The sequence below is a fragment of the Orcinus orca genome, chromosome 6, assembly GCF_937001465.1.
Source record: "Orcinus orca chromosome 6, mOrcOrc1.1, whole genome shotgun sequence".
Classification (NCBI taxonomy): Eukaryota; Metazoa; Chordata; class Mammalia; order Artiodactyla; family Delphinidae; genus Orcinus; species Orcinus orca.
Window position 1 is genome coordinate 37,004,683 of NC_064564.1, and position 16,536 is coordinate 37,021,218.

Sequence of the window (16,536 nt, forward strand, 5' to 3'; positions counted from 1 at the left end):
CTAAAGAGTAATAAAAACATCTCTGAGAGAAACAGACAGCTTTGGAGGAAGAAGAATCAGGATCAGGATTCTGGTTATGCCCCCTACTAGCAAAGTAACCCTAGGCAAATAGATAAAGAGTGGTACCAGATAGCTCGCAGAGCTGATGTAAGACCTAAGTGAGGGACTTCCCTGGTGGCACAGTGGTTAAGAATCCGCCTGCCAATGCAGGGGACACGGGTTCAAGCCCTGGTCCAGGAAGATCCCACATGCTGCGGAGCAACTAAGCCCATGCGTCACAACTACTGAGCCTGCCCTCTAGAGCCCGTGAGCCACAACTACTGAGCCTGCCTTCTAGAGCCTGCGAGCCACAACTACTGAGCACACATGCCACAACTACTGACGCCCACACGCCTAGAGCCCGTGTTCTGCAACAAGAGAAGCCACCACGATGAGAAGACCATGCACTGCAATGAAGAACAGCCCCCGCTCGCCATAACTAGAGAAAGCCCGCACGCAGTAAAGAAGACCCAATGCAGCCAAAAATAAATAAATAAACTTATTTTTTAAAAAAAAGACCTAAGTGAAAAATACACACAAAAAATACATAACAAAAGTATTTCATACACACGGGCAATCAATGAGTATTTTACTAGATGCACAAATAAAGAAATTTTATATTATTTCTAAGGACAATGATTTAATATCAAGTTTAAAAAAGAAAGGGACAGTCAGAAAGAAGGGGGCAGAAAAAAGGGCTGTACAAATGAGAATTTTCCCACAATTAAACCACATGATCCAGGGAAGACAACCTATTCAGCATATATATATATAAATCACTAAAAAATTTTCTTCATAGTAGAAAATGGTCAGTTTACTTCAATATACCTTAGATTAGGAAAAAAACGTATCCAAAGCCAATCCAAAATTCTCTTTGGTTTAATTTCATGCTTATTAATGGAACCTCCCAATTTCAGATTTGTTTCCCTGGGTAGCTTGAGAATAAAAAGGGTACTTCGGATAATGCCTATATATTATTATCTTCCTTGGAAAGAAAATATCCTTCCAGAAAATGAGAACCTAAAACCACCCAGATGAAAAGATAAAATGCTGTTTCCTACAGCATAACTTGGCCTACTAATCTTATGTACATCTTACTAGGCCAAGCATTACATATATTTCATATTCAATGTTGTTGTATATACTTTCAAACTGAAATTCAAGTAAGTCACAGTTTTTAAATTAACCAACATGTTATCTTAACTCTTACCAAACAGCAAAAACATGTATCCATTATCCCTATCAATTCAGGCAAGGTGAGGTCTTTAATTTTAATGGTGCCATCCTAAAAAGAAGGAGAAATATGACATATAAATTTTTAAAATATGTATGGCTACTATGTACAGTAAATATTTTAAAATATCAATTCTAAGGAAACTATCTTATCATCTGATAAAACTAAGGTGCCAAATTAACTCTGTATTCTTAAAAATAATGTATCTTAATGGGTCTTCAATATGAAAAATCAAAGCCTCTCGAATTTGAAACAGAATAAAGGCCTTTATAAAAAAAGAGAGTCAGGGCTTCCCTGGTGGCTCAGTGGTTGAGAGTCTGCCTGCTGATGCAGGGGACACGGGTTCGTGCCCCGGTCCGGGAAGATCCCACATGCCGCGGAGCAGCTGGGCCTGTGAGCCATGGCCGCTGGGCCTGCGCGTCTGGAGCCTGTGCTCCTCGACGGGAGAGGCCCCAACAGTGAGAGGCCCACGTACCACCAGAAATAAATAAATAAATAAATAGAGTCAAACCAACAAGCATTTTAAAAGCACAGTTCAAATTAGTTTTAAACATTAATAAGTATGAAGCATTTTAATAAACTGAAACTACTCACAAAGAAAATAAAACTACTTACAAAGAAAAAAAATGTTTTAAACATTTCCCTTAAACTAATTAACTATACTACTCATAATTTTTTTTAACACTATCCACTTACTTAGCAAATCTTTCTTCACAAAATATGCAAAAATTAAACTCTGAGGCAACTATGAATGAACTTCTAAATCAATTCTCATTGAGTTAAACAGCTAGTTCACTACCACAAGCATTTTACTTAATATATTAATACATAAAATTTAATCCCTAAGCCAATTACCCAGGTATGTGAATACATACTCAAATGCTTTCAAAAATTAACTTAAAAAGTGCGCACAGACACAAATTTAGAGCAAGCTTTTAATGGAGACATTAAACAATAAAAATTTCAATGGAAAGAGAAAGATAACCAACGCTTGTTTACATACCTGAGAGACATTTAAGAAAATTACACTTTAACATACTAAGTTTAATTTCCATTATTAATCAAAATGTTTTAACATATGAATAACAAACAATAAAAGAAAACACAAACGGCACAATGGTGACTACCTTGATAGATTGTTCAAAATTGAGAACTTTTCGATTAACTTGGTTTCCAATCATGCCAGCATCCATCTTGGGATCCATCATTTCAATGGCAGACATAGCTTCAAAAAGACCAAATCTGCAAATAAAAAAATTGACTCTACAAATTGTTTATGAACTAATAAGCTTACCTAGATTCCTACAATGGTACAAAAATTATTACAGTACTTTAAATAACTACCCTATTTTATGTATTTGGTCTTTCCAACTTGCTATCACTTCTACTTCAATTAGATAATCTTCCTTTAACATAAAAATTCTTCCATGTACTTGTCACTCAAATTATTTTACATGTACTATGAGGCAAGAAAAGAATTAAAACCAAAGTTGTTTTAGTTCTTCCTTCAAAAAGTTAGAAGTTTTTGAAAAAAAAGAGATCAACTGATCTACAATGGATTTCATTTTGCCTTCTTTAAATAATTTTCTCTAACTATTTAACACTTAGAAAGTTATGTTTGGAATAATCATTATCAAATGTAACTTTTAGATTTTTTTCATTTTCTTTACATCTTGAAAGTCTAAAAACCTGCCATGTTACCATCTATAATGCCCAAAGTTTTGGCAATTACATAAGAAAAAAATAAAATCCAGAAATTTTGATGGTCTGGTGTTTGTGGCTTATTAGCCACAGAAGCAGATAGTTGTGATGTAGTGTGGACTGATTAGTTAGTATATCTTTGAGATATGAGAAAAGAAAAGCCTAAAAGAAAGCGATTGTCCATCAAGCTACTGACTTCCTATTTTGCTTAGTCTAAGCCATTAGATTACCAGGAAAATAAAGGCACCTACCTTGTTACATTAAATCATTTCTCTCAGAAAAGCAGCAGCAGTAAGACATCAAGAAAAATAAACAAATCGGACCTAATCAAACTTAGAAGCTTTTGCACAGCAAAATAAACCATAAACAAAATGAAAAGACAACTTACAGAATGGGAGAAAATATTTGTAAATGATGCAACCAACAAGGGCTTAATTTCCAAAATACATAAACAGCTCATACAACTCAACAACAACAAAAAACAACCCAATTGAAAAATGGGCAGAAGACCTACACAGATGTTTCTCCAAAGAAGAAATACAAAGGGCCAGCAGGCACATGAAAAGATGCTCAACATCTCTAATTATTAAAGAAATGCAAATCAAAACCACAATGAGGTACCACCTCACACTGCTCAGAATGCCCATCATTAAAAACTCTACAAATAACAAATGCCAGAGACAATGTGGAGAGAACAGAACCCTCCTGCACTGTTGGTGGGAATGTAAGTTGGTACAGCCACTATGGAAAAGAGTATGGAGGTTCCTGAGAAAACTAAAAATAGAATTACCACATGATCCAGCAATCCCACTCCTGGGCATATACAGACAAAACTTTAATTCAAAAAGATACACGTACCCCTATGTTCACAGCAGCACTATTACACAACAGCCAAGACATGGAAACAGCCTAAAAGTCCACTGACAGATGAATGGGTAAAGAAGGTGTGGTACATAAATGAAATGGAATACTACTCATCCATAAAAAAAGAATGAAATAATGCCATTTGCAGCAAGATGGATGGACCTAGACATTACCATACTAAGTGAAGTCAGACAGAAAAAGACAAAAACCATATGATATCACTTATATGTGGAATCTAAAATATGACACAAATGAACCTATCTACGAAACAGAAACAGACTCATGGACATAGAGAACACACTTGTGGTTGTCAAGGGGGAGGGGGTTGGGGGAAGGATGCAGTGGGAGGTTGGGGTTAGCAGATGTAAACTATTATATAGAGAATAGATAAACAACAAGGTCCTACTGTATAGCACAGAGAACTATATTCGATGTCCTATGATGAACCATAATGGAAAAGGATACATAAAAAATATATATATACATACGTATAACAATCATTTTGCTGTACAGCAGAAATTAACATGACATTGTAAATCAACTATAATTCAATTAAAAAAAAAAAGAAGAGCTTTAAGGAGACACGCCCTGAAATCCATCAAACCTCTTAATGCTTCAATTTAAGATACTCTGACAATATGAGCATACTGAAGAAAACTCTCATCTATAAATTTGATGCAATGTTGTGAATCAAAACCCAAATGGTATTTTTCAATGAGCTTGTCAAGTCGAAAGAGAAAATATGCAGAAATGGAAAAGAACCTTTTCAATAAAAGAACAGGGATTCACCAAATATCAAAGATACTATAAACCTGTAATAATTAAAAGCATTCTAGCATACACAGATGAAGAAAAAACAATCCAAAGCCATGTTTTTGTAGGAAGTACATAAGATAAAGGTGGAATTTCAAATTAGTGGAAAAACAGTGTATTAGTCAATAAATACTATTAAGACAAATGGCTAACCATCCTGAAAAAGTGAAATCTTTGATTTATGCAATTTAATAAAACAAACCCCAGGCAGATCTAAGTTCTAAACCTAAAATAAGCAAACGAACAAAAACTCTTTTAATAATTTACAAAGCCACAAAGAAAAAAGTTGGTAACTCCAACTGTGTAAAATATTAAAAATTTATATGTAGCAATAAACCAGTCAGTTAAAACACTGACAATTATCTAGGGGAAATATTTTTAATATAGGTAATTTTGAAAAAGTTAATATCCATAATATATAACTAACTCATACAAATAGGAAAAGGCAAATAATCCAAAGAAAAGTAGGCAAAGGACATGAATGGATAATTAACAGAAGAGAAAATATAAACTATTAATAAAAAAGTAAAAAGCTATTCAAATTCTAATGTAATCAAGTAATGCAAAACAAAATGATGCTGGTTTTTGGCAGGGGTGGGGGGGAGTAAGGAAACTTTTTTTTGTTTTGTTTTTGTTTTTCTTGTTTTTTGCGGTACGCGGGCCTCTCACTGTTGTGGCCTCTCCCGTTGCGGAGCAACAGGCTCCGGACGCGCAGGTTCAGCGGCCATGGCTCACGGGCACAGCCGCTCCGCGGCATGTGTATCTTCCCGGACCGGGGCACGAACCCGTGTCCCCTGCATCGGCAGGCGGACTCTCAACCACTGCGCCACCAGGGAAGCCCTTTTTTTTTAATTTGTACCCTCATATGCTGTTGGTGTTAGTGTAAACTGATAAAGACTTTTGTGAGGGAAAAAATTTGGCTGAATACATTAAAATCCAGTCATTTGATTTCTAGGCTTCTAAAATTCATTTGCACATGTATATGTATAAACAGTCTTGTATAAATTAAATATTTTGAATTTTCCCACGTTACCAAAATATGTTGCCATCTGAATGTCCATCAATAGGGATACCATAGAACAAATTATGGTACAGTCATTTTATAAAATAAAAAGCAGCAGTTAAAATGAACAAGGTGGAGTTAACATGGAAAGATCTCCAAGATATACTGAAAGTGGGGGGTGGGGAATTTGCAGAATACACACAGTCGACCCTCGCTATCCACAGGGGGTTAGCTCCAGGAGCCTCCACAGATGCTCAAGTCCCTTACATAAAGAATGGCAAAGCTGAATACTGTACTATATATCCCCACTTACAGTTAACTAGTTTTACAGATTTCATTCACGTATATAAGAATATATATCTTTATAGGTCCAGGACATGTAACAATCTGATGACTTATAACAATGACTATCTCCAAGCAAAGAACAGAGATTGTATTGGAGAGATGGTGTCATGAGAAGTTCTGCTTCATCTCTAATGTTTAAATTTGTTAAAAACAAAGTATCCGTTTATTACTTATATGAAAACAACTAAAGAAAAGTTGTTAATGGCACAATTAAAACCCTAGATCAATAAAGTCTACCATATGACCCAGCAATCCCACTACTCGGCATATACCCTGAGAAAACCATTCAAAAGGACACATGTACCCCAATGTTCACTGCAGCACTATTTACAATAGCCAGGACGTGGAAACAACCTAAATGTCCAACAACAGATGAATGGATAAAGAAGATGTGGTACATATATACAATGGAATATTACTCAGTCATAAAAAGGAACGAAATTGGGTCATTTGTAGAGATGTGGATGGACCTAGAGTCTGTCATACAGAGTGAAGTAAGGCAGAAAGAGACAAACAAATACCGTATATTAATGCATATATGTGGAATCTAGAAAAATGGTACAGGTGAACCTATTTGCAAGGCAGGAACAGAGACACAGATGTACAGAACGGACACGTGGACACAGGTGGCAGGGAAGAGAAGGGTGGGACAAATTGGGAGATTAGGATTGACATATATACACTACCATGCATAAAATAGCTAGCAGGAACATGCTATAAAGCACAGGAAGCTCAGCTCGGTACTCTGTGATGACCTAGAAAGGTGGGGTGGGGGGTGGGAGGGAGGCTCAAGAGGGAGGGGATATAAGTATACATATAGCTGATTCATTGTACTTCATTGTACAGCAGAAACTAACACAACAATGTAAAGCAGTTATACTCCAATAAAAAAATTTTTTAAAAAATAAGGTATTTGCTTCACTAGTAAAATTGCTATAGAAACCAGAGTAGCAGTAAGTTAGCTATTCCACACATTCAACAAATACTGAGTGCCTGCTTATGTGCTAGGCACTGTTCTAGGCACTTGAGATACATGAGTGAGCAAAACAAATCTGCCTGTCTCATGGGGCTTACGTTCTAGTGGAAGGAAACAAACAATAAAGATAAGGAAATGACATAGAAGGCTAGAACACCGTACATGCTAGGGGGAAAAAAAATGACAGTTAAAGAAGATATGGATTAAAAGGATACAAATTTAATAGATGGCCAGTGTAGGCTGCTGGCAATCATGATCCCTGGGCTCAGTGTCTAAAACCTTGGGGAAATGAAGAGGGCTATGTCCCTCTAGCGGCCCTCTCTCAAATGTTATTCCATAGTCAGGAGCCACATTCTTTCCTGCATTAGCTTATGGTTTGATTTCATTATATCCTTCCTATCATTGCCTGTGACATCAAAATGATGACCTACAGTGGTTCTCAAAGTGTGGTCCCTAGATCAGCAGCATCAATCTCACCTGAGAACTTGAGAAATTCAACTTCTGTGACCCCACACTAGACCTACTAAATAAGGAACTCTGGGGGTGGGTTCCAGAAATCTGTGTTTTAAAACCCTTCTGATGATTCTGATGTCACTAAAGTCTGAGAAGAACTAAATTTCAACTTTCTACTTCCCCTAACAAACGTCCAATCTTGTCTACTTACTAATTTAAAATTTCATACTCCCAACCTTGAAAATTGAGTCTGGCCACAGCAGTATAGGAACTGAGGCTATCTATGGGAATATAAATATAATCAAGAATTTCCTTTCATTTACCTTTCTAGGGATTCTCAATCTACTTTCATCTAGGCATTTAATCACCTACCTCTGGTCATCAACCAGCATATCACATACAACATGCAACCAATACCTTTTCTCAAGAAATTCCACATCCTGTATACCTACCCTCAAGAAATGACCATAAGTCACAGTTTCACTAGGTACAACCACTTCCTATCACGACTGAGGTCAGCTGCCCCAAAACAGCTGACCAAGGTTAAAAATATATAATTAGTGTTATTCTTACAGCTTTGAAATGTAAAATTACTCAGACTTCAAGGAATACTATTGCACAGGAGACAAAATAGATGGAAATATTACACTACACTATTTCAAAGGACACAAATACTTACAGCTTATCATGAAGCAGTTCTCCCAACTTTAATTCTAAAAGAAACAAAGAGAAAAATCTTTTGAATAATACCATATTTATATTTAACTGTTAATTCTAAAAAAAAAAATGAAACAAAATATTAGCACCTGAAAAATGTGCTTGCAGTCCTTTAAACTTCATTTTCTAAGAAATGGTCATATTATTTTTACTCAATTACTAATATAATGTCTTCTACACAGTGAATATTTAAACACTAACTATAAATTGAACTTCTGAGGATTAACAAGTGACCCATCACAGGCAACAATAATACAACCAGAATTATCAGGCCCATTTTTAAAAAACCACTAATACATTTCTCCCTAAGTAAACTTTTTCACAGAACTGTATGCTATTTCTCAAGTTGTTTTTTTTTGTGTGTGGTATGCGGGCCTCTCACTGTTGTGGCCTCTCCCGTTGCGATCAGCGGCCATGGCTCACAGGCCCAGCCTCTGCGCGGCATGTGGGATCTTCCCGGACCGGGGTATGAACCCGTGTCCCCTGCATCAGCAGGCGGACTCTCAACCACTGCGACACCAGGGAAGCCCTCTCAAGTTGTTTTTAAACTACTTGGCATCATAATCTAATCTCCTTTTGTCCCAGGAACAGTGTTGAAACTATTTTTTTTATTACATTTTATTTAAATAATGTAGAAAACACTTGCATAAACAGCTGATCAAAAGAGTGTTAATCCTCCATAAAGCAGCAGTTCTCAACCTTGGCTGCATATCAGTATCAACTGGGGAGCTTTTGAAAACCCCAATGTCCAATCAGCACCCCAAACCAATCAAATTCTAGGAGTGGGACCCATAGAGTGGTTTTAAAGTACTCCAGATGATTTCAATGTGCAAGTAAAGTAGCTTAAATGTTGATGGTCAACTCCTGTGGAAGACATAAAGAAGCAGTTCTCAGAATATTACTAATCTCCCTAGCTAATAAGTTAAATGACATTCATTTTTTAAAGTTCCATGTACCAAAACAGATAAATCAATGAGAAGCATTTATCAAAATACTGTAATGAAGCATAATAGAACATACAGTGGTTCTCAAAGATGGTTTGAGAACCCAGGAGCCTGTGATGTTAAAGTCATTTTGTTATAATACTAAATTACTAAAATAATACTAATACATTTTGTAAATAATACTAAACTTTTTTTCATTGTGTTGACATTTACAATGATGATGCAAAAGCAATGGTGTAAAGAGGAAAAGGGCAAAACTCTATCTTCAGCACAAATCAAGACAGTGGCCCCAAGCTAAACAGTGTATTCTTCACTTCCATGCACCTTCACTTAAGAAGTCCTTGATGGAACAGTAAAAATTATTAATCTCAGGGCCAGGACCAGAGTGCAAGTAAGGCATGGAGGTTGCAAAATTTAAGAAGGCACTTTCAAGTAGTGCCTTCTTAAATTCTGTACCCTAATTGCCTCACTCACTTCATCCTAGGGCTGGTCCTGATATACCTAATTAAATTTCAATCTTTGAATACACCTTTTTAATATTCTATTTGACAAATGGGAAGTATACATAAACACTTCCTCTGCTTACCAAAGTAAGAGACTGTCTCAAGGAAAAGCTCTTGCACAACTATCATGAAACACCACTTTTACTTGAAAGAACAGTGACAAATTATAGTTATTCAGACTTGACAATATGGCATTTGCTTGAAAATAAATGAGTTTGTCGCTTTAGGAAAATAACTGACAAGGTTTATTGCCAGTGATAAAATTTGAGCTTTCAAGGAAAAATCGGAATTTTGGAAAGCATATATCTGCCACTGTGAACTTGACAGTGTCCCAATACTTAAAAAGGCTTTCCTGAGGATACTGTGGTGATATTAACAAATGTGCTTTTTAATACTGAATAATGAAGTGTGTCAACACTTGGAAAATGTGCTTAACTCACTAAACCAATATTTTGCAAATAGCAATGCATGTTACAAAATTAGGCATGGATAAAAGATCCCTTCAATGTTCTAGACAGACCAATATACTTTATGTAACACAGCATGAAAGGTCCACTGATATGCTTTCAGATTCCACACTGCAATCTTAATCTTTAAGAAATTACCACCTGCCAAGTTTTGGTATAGTAGCAAAGAATATCCACAATTACCTGAAAAGGTTCCACCATCTTTTAACTACATATTTGGTGAGGCCTGATATACTTCCTATACTTCTACCAAAACGACATGTGGCAACAGACTGAACACAGAAGCAGATAGGGAATTCAGGTGTCCTCTATTATGCCGATATCAAAGAGATTTTCAAAAGTATAAAACAATGCCACTCTTCAAAGTTGTTCTTTGTTTTGGAAAATACATTTTTCATTTTAAAAATGTTATGTTGACATGCAATGGGTTTATTACCATTTTCAAATGAACAAGTATTTTTAAAATTTGTTTTAAATTCCAATACCGTAAATATCAATATACATATAATACACATAAACAATACTTTTTAAAAGCATAAGAGGGTATTTTTAAGAGTATAACGGGGTTCTGATACCAAAAAGTTGAGAACTGCTGTAATAATTTACCACATACTTAGGGTAGATTTGGGTACCAAATAGCTTCACTGAACACTCCACAGACCTAGAAGCAAGTCGATCACTCTGGGCCCTGATTTTATCATCTGTAAAATGAAGGCCTGTACTAGATGGTTCTGTTAAAGTTCCTTAGGACATCCTCCCTTTTGCCTTGGAAATGAACAATGAACTATAACTTGTAGCTGGAGTTTGGGTTTGCAGCAGCGCTAAGCACTTGAAGCATACGATCATTCCCCTGAAGAAAAGTAATCTAACGGGATGAGAAAAACATGTAACTATTTGACAACGCAAATACATTTTACCCTCTTATAAATGAGAAGATAATTTGAGAACTGGTGTTACAGATCTTTGAATATATTTCTACACATAACATTGTAAATCATGGTTAAGTTCACTGCTAGGGTCGCTATGAAGACCCTACTGAATCTATGATATAGCTAGAATCCAGTACCGTTGTACAGTGATAAACAGATGAATTAAAGTTTACCCCTGGGTAAAGGTGGCCAACTGAACACATGCAACAAACTTTAACTCCCTCCTGAAATCTCATTTAAACAATTAAAGGAAAAAAAAAATTTTTTTTTTTAAAGAAAGCTATGAACCTAAAGGAAGAGGAAAAATTGGTGCAGAAATAATACAACAAAATTAGGGAAACTTGGAAACAGAAAGACAAGTCGTTTCCTAGCAAACCCAAGAAAAATAAAACCAGCAGTGGAGAAAGCCAAAACCAACCCGATTTACCACTTACCTCTGAAAGTGAGGATATAAAGATGGGCTAAAATATAGAGAACTGAGCCATCAGACAGCCCAGAGCCCTGCCCTAATTTACAGAACAAGATAACTACCCCTCCCTCACCCTGGATAATACTGAAGGCTTTCTTTGAAAAGGGCAAAACAAAAAATCTCCAGGGACAGAAGGTTATTTGAAGGATAGGATTCAGTACTGGAAAGAGGGGGCATTAAGTGAATATGTAAAAATTCCAGACCTCTTCCCCCACTTAACTGTTAAATCACAGGCAAACAGTCAAATCTTCAACCTCAAGCAGCAGATTAGATAAATTTTTCTCTACAGAATATAATCTTTCCAAGAGGAAGGAGCTAAATAACTGACACCAGAGGTTCTCCAACACAAAAGCCAAGTCAGATCACCTGATACTGGCGTTCATAGCAGAGGAGTCCTGCTCAAAAATTCGGAGCTTCCAGCTGGCTTTTAGCCAGCCTCCCCCCACCTTCAACAGGCAACAAAGGATTCTTAGATATCTGAAGTAATCCCCTAACACGAAAGATAGAAACCAAAGAAAACAAACTAAAAAAGGCAAGTTGGAGGAAAGACACTAAGTTGGGAAACAAAATTTCAAAACAACTATTATTAATCTTAGAAAAAATAGTGCAACCCTGAAACAAAAACACTCTACTTTTATTAAAAAAAGAAACATTCAGAGGGAAAAAATCTTAGAAATTAAAAACATTACAGCAGGGGCTTCCCTGGTGGCGCAGTGGTTGAGAGTCCACCTGCCGATGCAGGGGACACGGGTTTGTGCCCCGGTCTGGGAGGATCCCACATTCCGCGGAGCGGCTGGGCCCGTGAGCCATGGCCACTGAGCCTGCGCGTCCGGAGCCTGTGCTCCGCAACGGGAGAGGCCACAACAGTAAGAGGCCCGCATACCGCAAAAAAAAAAACCAAAACACATTACAGCAGAAAAGAAAAATTAAATTGAGAATCTTAGTCCACTCAGGCAGCTATAACTAAAATACCATAAATTGGGTGGCCTATGAATAACAAACATTTTTTTTTTTTTTTTTTTTGCGGTATGTGGGCCTCCCACGGCCGTGGCCTCTCCCGTTTTGCGTTATCGACAGGATTTCTGCACTCACAGAGCTTATATTTCAGTGGGTGAGGCTAACAATAAAAGATAATTGAAAATGATGGTTTCTCACAGTAGATAAGTACTATGAAGAAAATAAAGCAGGGTGATTCAACTGAGGTGGAGCTGGATAGAAGAGAATGAGGGGATAAATCTGTTTAGATTGGCTGTTGAGACCTCACTGGGACGGTAACATTTTTTTTTTAATATTTATTTATTTATTTGGCTGTATCGGGTCTTAGTTGCGGCATGCGGGATCTAGTTCCCTCACTAGGGATGGAACCTGGGCCCCCTGCATTGGGAGCACGGAGTCTTAACCGCTTGACCACCAGAGAAGTCCCTGGAACAGTAACATTTAAGTGGTCAGGAAGGAGCCAGCTATGTAAAGACCTGGGGACACGACCTTAGTGTGTTTAATGAGATAAGGATCTCATGACCGAACATAATGAGTCTAGTGAAGCAGTGGTACAAAAAAAGTCTGAGGCAGACACTAGATCACATAGGCCAAAGGGAAGAAGTTTGAATTTTATTCTACATGTAACAGGAAGCCACTGGAGGATCTTAAGCAGGGAATGACATGATCCGATTATTTTCAAACCTCAAATATACAATAATACTCCCGTCTTTAGGGCGACAGAATTCGTATTTCCACAGTTTGAAATTACTGCTATGTGCTCTCTAACCTGTTATTTAGAAGTTAGAAAATTTTAACCCAAGAAACTGCCTGAACATCTGTATTTAATGCTATAACCTACATAAACTGGCTTTAAATGAAAGTTAAAATCAGAGGAGAATGAATAAGTGTGGTTAACAAACTCGATAAACCACACATGTTGATTTTTTCCATTTATTGAGATAGTTTAGAAATCACAATCCACATTTTTATTGCACCCTTTCCCAAATTTTGAACTTCTAATTCAAAAATTCAAACTCACCTCGACAAGCTTCTTCAAAATCTTGAGTTATGTCCACCCAGTTTGTATTGCTTTTTTCCATCTTTTCTGGTATACTGAGCTCCCATCCTGAATCATCATCGTCTACAGAAGCTTTCATAACCATTACTCCTATAAAATTAATATTGGTGTAAAAGAGAGAATGTAGCTTTCAGGGCAAGAGTATTTGCAAACCATGTGCGTTTAAGTATTGGATGAAAGTCTTACTAAACTCTTTAAGCAGAGCTCTTCTGAGTTTGAGGACCGCACTGTAAAAACCTACCTTACTGCAATTAAATCCCACGTCAATTAACACTGCTGCTACTCTGCCTATTTAGGAAGAAAAAATCACAAACCATCCCACAGCTGGCCCAAAGAGAACCAACTCCAGAGCTTCCTACTTTCAACACTGGCCACAAATAACCAAGGCACTCTTCAGGGTCCCCTCTCGAAGCCCAAGACCCCAGCAACTACACAAGTCAAGGTGGTCCTTCACCTGCCCGGAGCTCGCCGGGAAAACCTCTCCCGTCCCGGCCGGACCCCTACACAGCCTGTCCGGGCGGCATAGCGTGAGGGAGCGCACCGCCGGGCCCCAGTCGCCGGGCCCAGGGCGGGGGCGCACCTGAGGAGGGGACCGCCCCACCCGGGTCTGCCCGGCCCGGCCCCAGCCCCACGGGCACGGAGGCAAGGACAGGCTGTCGTCGCGCGGGAGAACTGGCACGCCCGGTGCCAGGTCGTCGCCCCGATAACACCGAGTAAGGCCAGGGCCCCGGCGGGCAGTGGGCACGGGGAAGCCCGCAGCTCCTACCTGAAGCGCGGCGGGAGGGCAGGGGCCGCAGGGTGACCTGGCGTCCCCAGGGTCCGCCACGCGCGCGGGGTGCTGCGGCTCTCTGACACGGGAGGGAAGAAGTCTCAATGGCTCCGAACAGCGGTCCCTATCTACTTCTCCCGTGGCCACCCGCGCTGCCACGCACCGCCCAGCTCGCGGAAATAACGACGCCGCCTGGGCCGCCGCAGCCAACCCCTCCCCTCTCAGCCCAGCCCGACCGGCCGCGTGCGCGCATGCGTACGCCCGGTGCGCGCGACCCCGCCTCCTCTCCCTCACGCCTTGGGACTTCGCGCTCCCCGGCCACACCCCCTTCCTCGCTACCGACAGCCTTAGGCCGGGGCGGCTATCTTCTCTTCTCGCGGGATTAGAGCCAATCGCGAGACCGGAAGCTACCTTCCTTCTCCAGCCTGCGGCCTTGTCCTGGGTAGTGGGTGAGTGCCGGTAAGGGGCGGAGCCTGAGGGCCCAGAGCCCGTCCCGCTTCGCGTCGCGCGGTTCTCTGGGAAATTCTTAGAAAGGTGCCGGGGAGGCGCGAGGAAGCGATGGAAGTACGCGCAGGGGTTAGTTGTTGGGGCCTTGCATGAAGAGCCCAGTTACGAGAGCTCCATCGAGCTGGTGCTGCCTGACACAGGTTTTATGTTTCCTAGAGAGCCTGGGGATTTCATGAGGAAAAATTGAAACAAAATATAAGCAGAATCAAGCCAGTTATTTTCTTTTAGATCCTTTACATGGTTTAGATTTTTCCTGAAATTAATGATCAGTTTTAAAGTGGGGTTACATAAGTAGACTAGTATGGGTAGGAAACGAAACGCATGCTTATCACTACATAGCCATTAAGATAGCCTGAATTTAAAAGGCGGTATCAAATGTTGACAACATGGAGCAGCTGGACATCTCATATGTTCCTGATGGGAATCCAAAATGGTCCAACCACTTTGGTAAACAGTTTGTCTTTTACTATAAAATTAATCATGCATTTACATGATCCAGCAATCACACTCCTAGGTATTTACTTAGGAATGAAAATGTGCACACACAAAAGCTTTTTTTTTTCTCTTGGTGAAGCCACATTAATTTTTTTTTTAAGTGAATTTGACTTTCAGTGCAGTTCCAATTCATGCTTTTAGACATACATGATCTCCAAAATGTTAAAGTAATTTCAGTCAATTGAGCCTTCAATGGCAAAGCTTATAAATTATATTTATTAGTATGGTCAAGATAAGAAAGGAGTTTGGGCTTTGATTATAAAATGCAGGTCTTTCTCTGATTCTCTTGGCTAAACTTTTCTCTTTTCCATTCTTTGCTGTCTTCCATCTTTCTGGCTCGAATTTCCCTCATTAAATCAAAAAATACCTTGTCAACATTAGCTCGTGTTTTAGCAGATGTTTCCACATAGTTAACTTTCCACTGATCGGCTCTGGATTTTGCCTCTTTATAGCTTTATTTTTAATGATCAAAAACTGGAAACAACCATAATCTTCATCATCTGGTGGCATATCCATACAATGATACGTAATTATTCATATAATGAATAGTAATTTTCGGCAAACAGGGATGACTTCTTGACATGCAAAAATATGAATCTCATAAAACATTATTCTGAGCAAAGGAAATCAGAGTATGAGCAAAAGATTATGATTCCATTTATATGAAATTCTAAAAAAGACTAATCTCTCATGACAAAACAGAACAGTGACTGCCAGGAGACGAGGTGGGTGTCAAGGAAGGATTAATTGGAATAGGGCTAGGTGATTTGAGGGGAGGGAGACGTTCTGTATCTTGATTATGGTGGTGGTTATATGGCCGAATTCATTTGTAAAAGTTCATTGAAGTACACGCAACGTGTGCATTTTACTGTGTGCAAATCAAACCTCAGTAAAGTTGATTTTAAAAACAGAAAAATATACATCTTCATGTCTCATATAGAATAATGTTTCCTAAGGGCAGGAGCTTTGACTATTTTGATCAAAGTTGTATCCCTACCATAAAAAGCAGTGGTTGGCCTATAGTAGGTACTCACTAAATACACTGAAGATAAGAATATAGAAAAGAATGACAGTAAAACAGAAATTTATATTGTTTCTCCAAAAGCATTTGATGATCTTTTCAGAGGCCATAAGAAATCTAGAAAAGGACGAACTGACTGCATCTGAGTTATTCAGTATTATGTGTAGATTGTGACAAAAACCAATACAGCACACAAAAAAACAAAGCAAAACACCAAATTTTTGAAATAAG

General features: G+C 38.6%; 1 protein-coding gene across 4 annotated transcripts in view; it reads right to left on the reverse strand.

Moving 5' to 3' along the window:
* The window catches only part of NAA35 (N-alpha-acetyltransferase 35, NatC auxiliary subunit), an 86,593-nt gene extending 72,085 nt beyond the window's left edge, over positions 1–14,508 (reverse strand). Inside the window, exons 1-5 of one of the 4 annotated variants that reach the window (XM_049710900.1) lie at positions 14,280–14,508; positions 13,475–13,603; positions 8,108–8,141; positions 2,401–2,515; positions 1,250–1,324 (exon numbers count right to left, since the gene is read on the reverse strand). In XM_049710900.1, coding sequence (XP_049566857.1) covers positions 1,250–1,324; positions 2,401–2,515; positions 8,108–8,141; positions 13,475–13,598 — 348 coding nt within the window. In that variant the 5' untranslated portion in view covers positions 13,599–13,603; positions 14,280–14,508. Of the gene's footprint in view, positions 1–1,249; positions 1,325–2,400; positions 2,516–8,107; positions 8,142–8,791; positions 9,010–13,474; positions 13,606–14,279 lie in introns of those variants that run through there. The other 3 variants (XM_033411426.2, XM_033411429.2, XM_033411427.2) reach the window with 3 other exon arrangements.
* Positions 14,509–16,536: the final 2,028 nt, after the last annotated feature.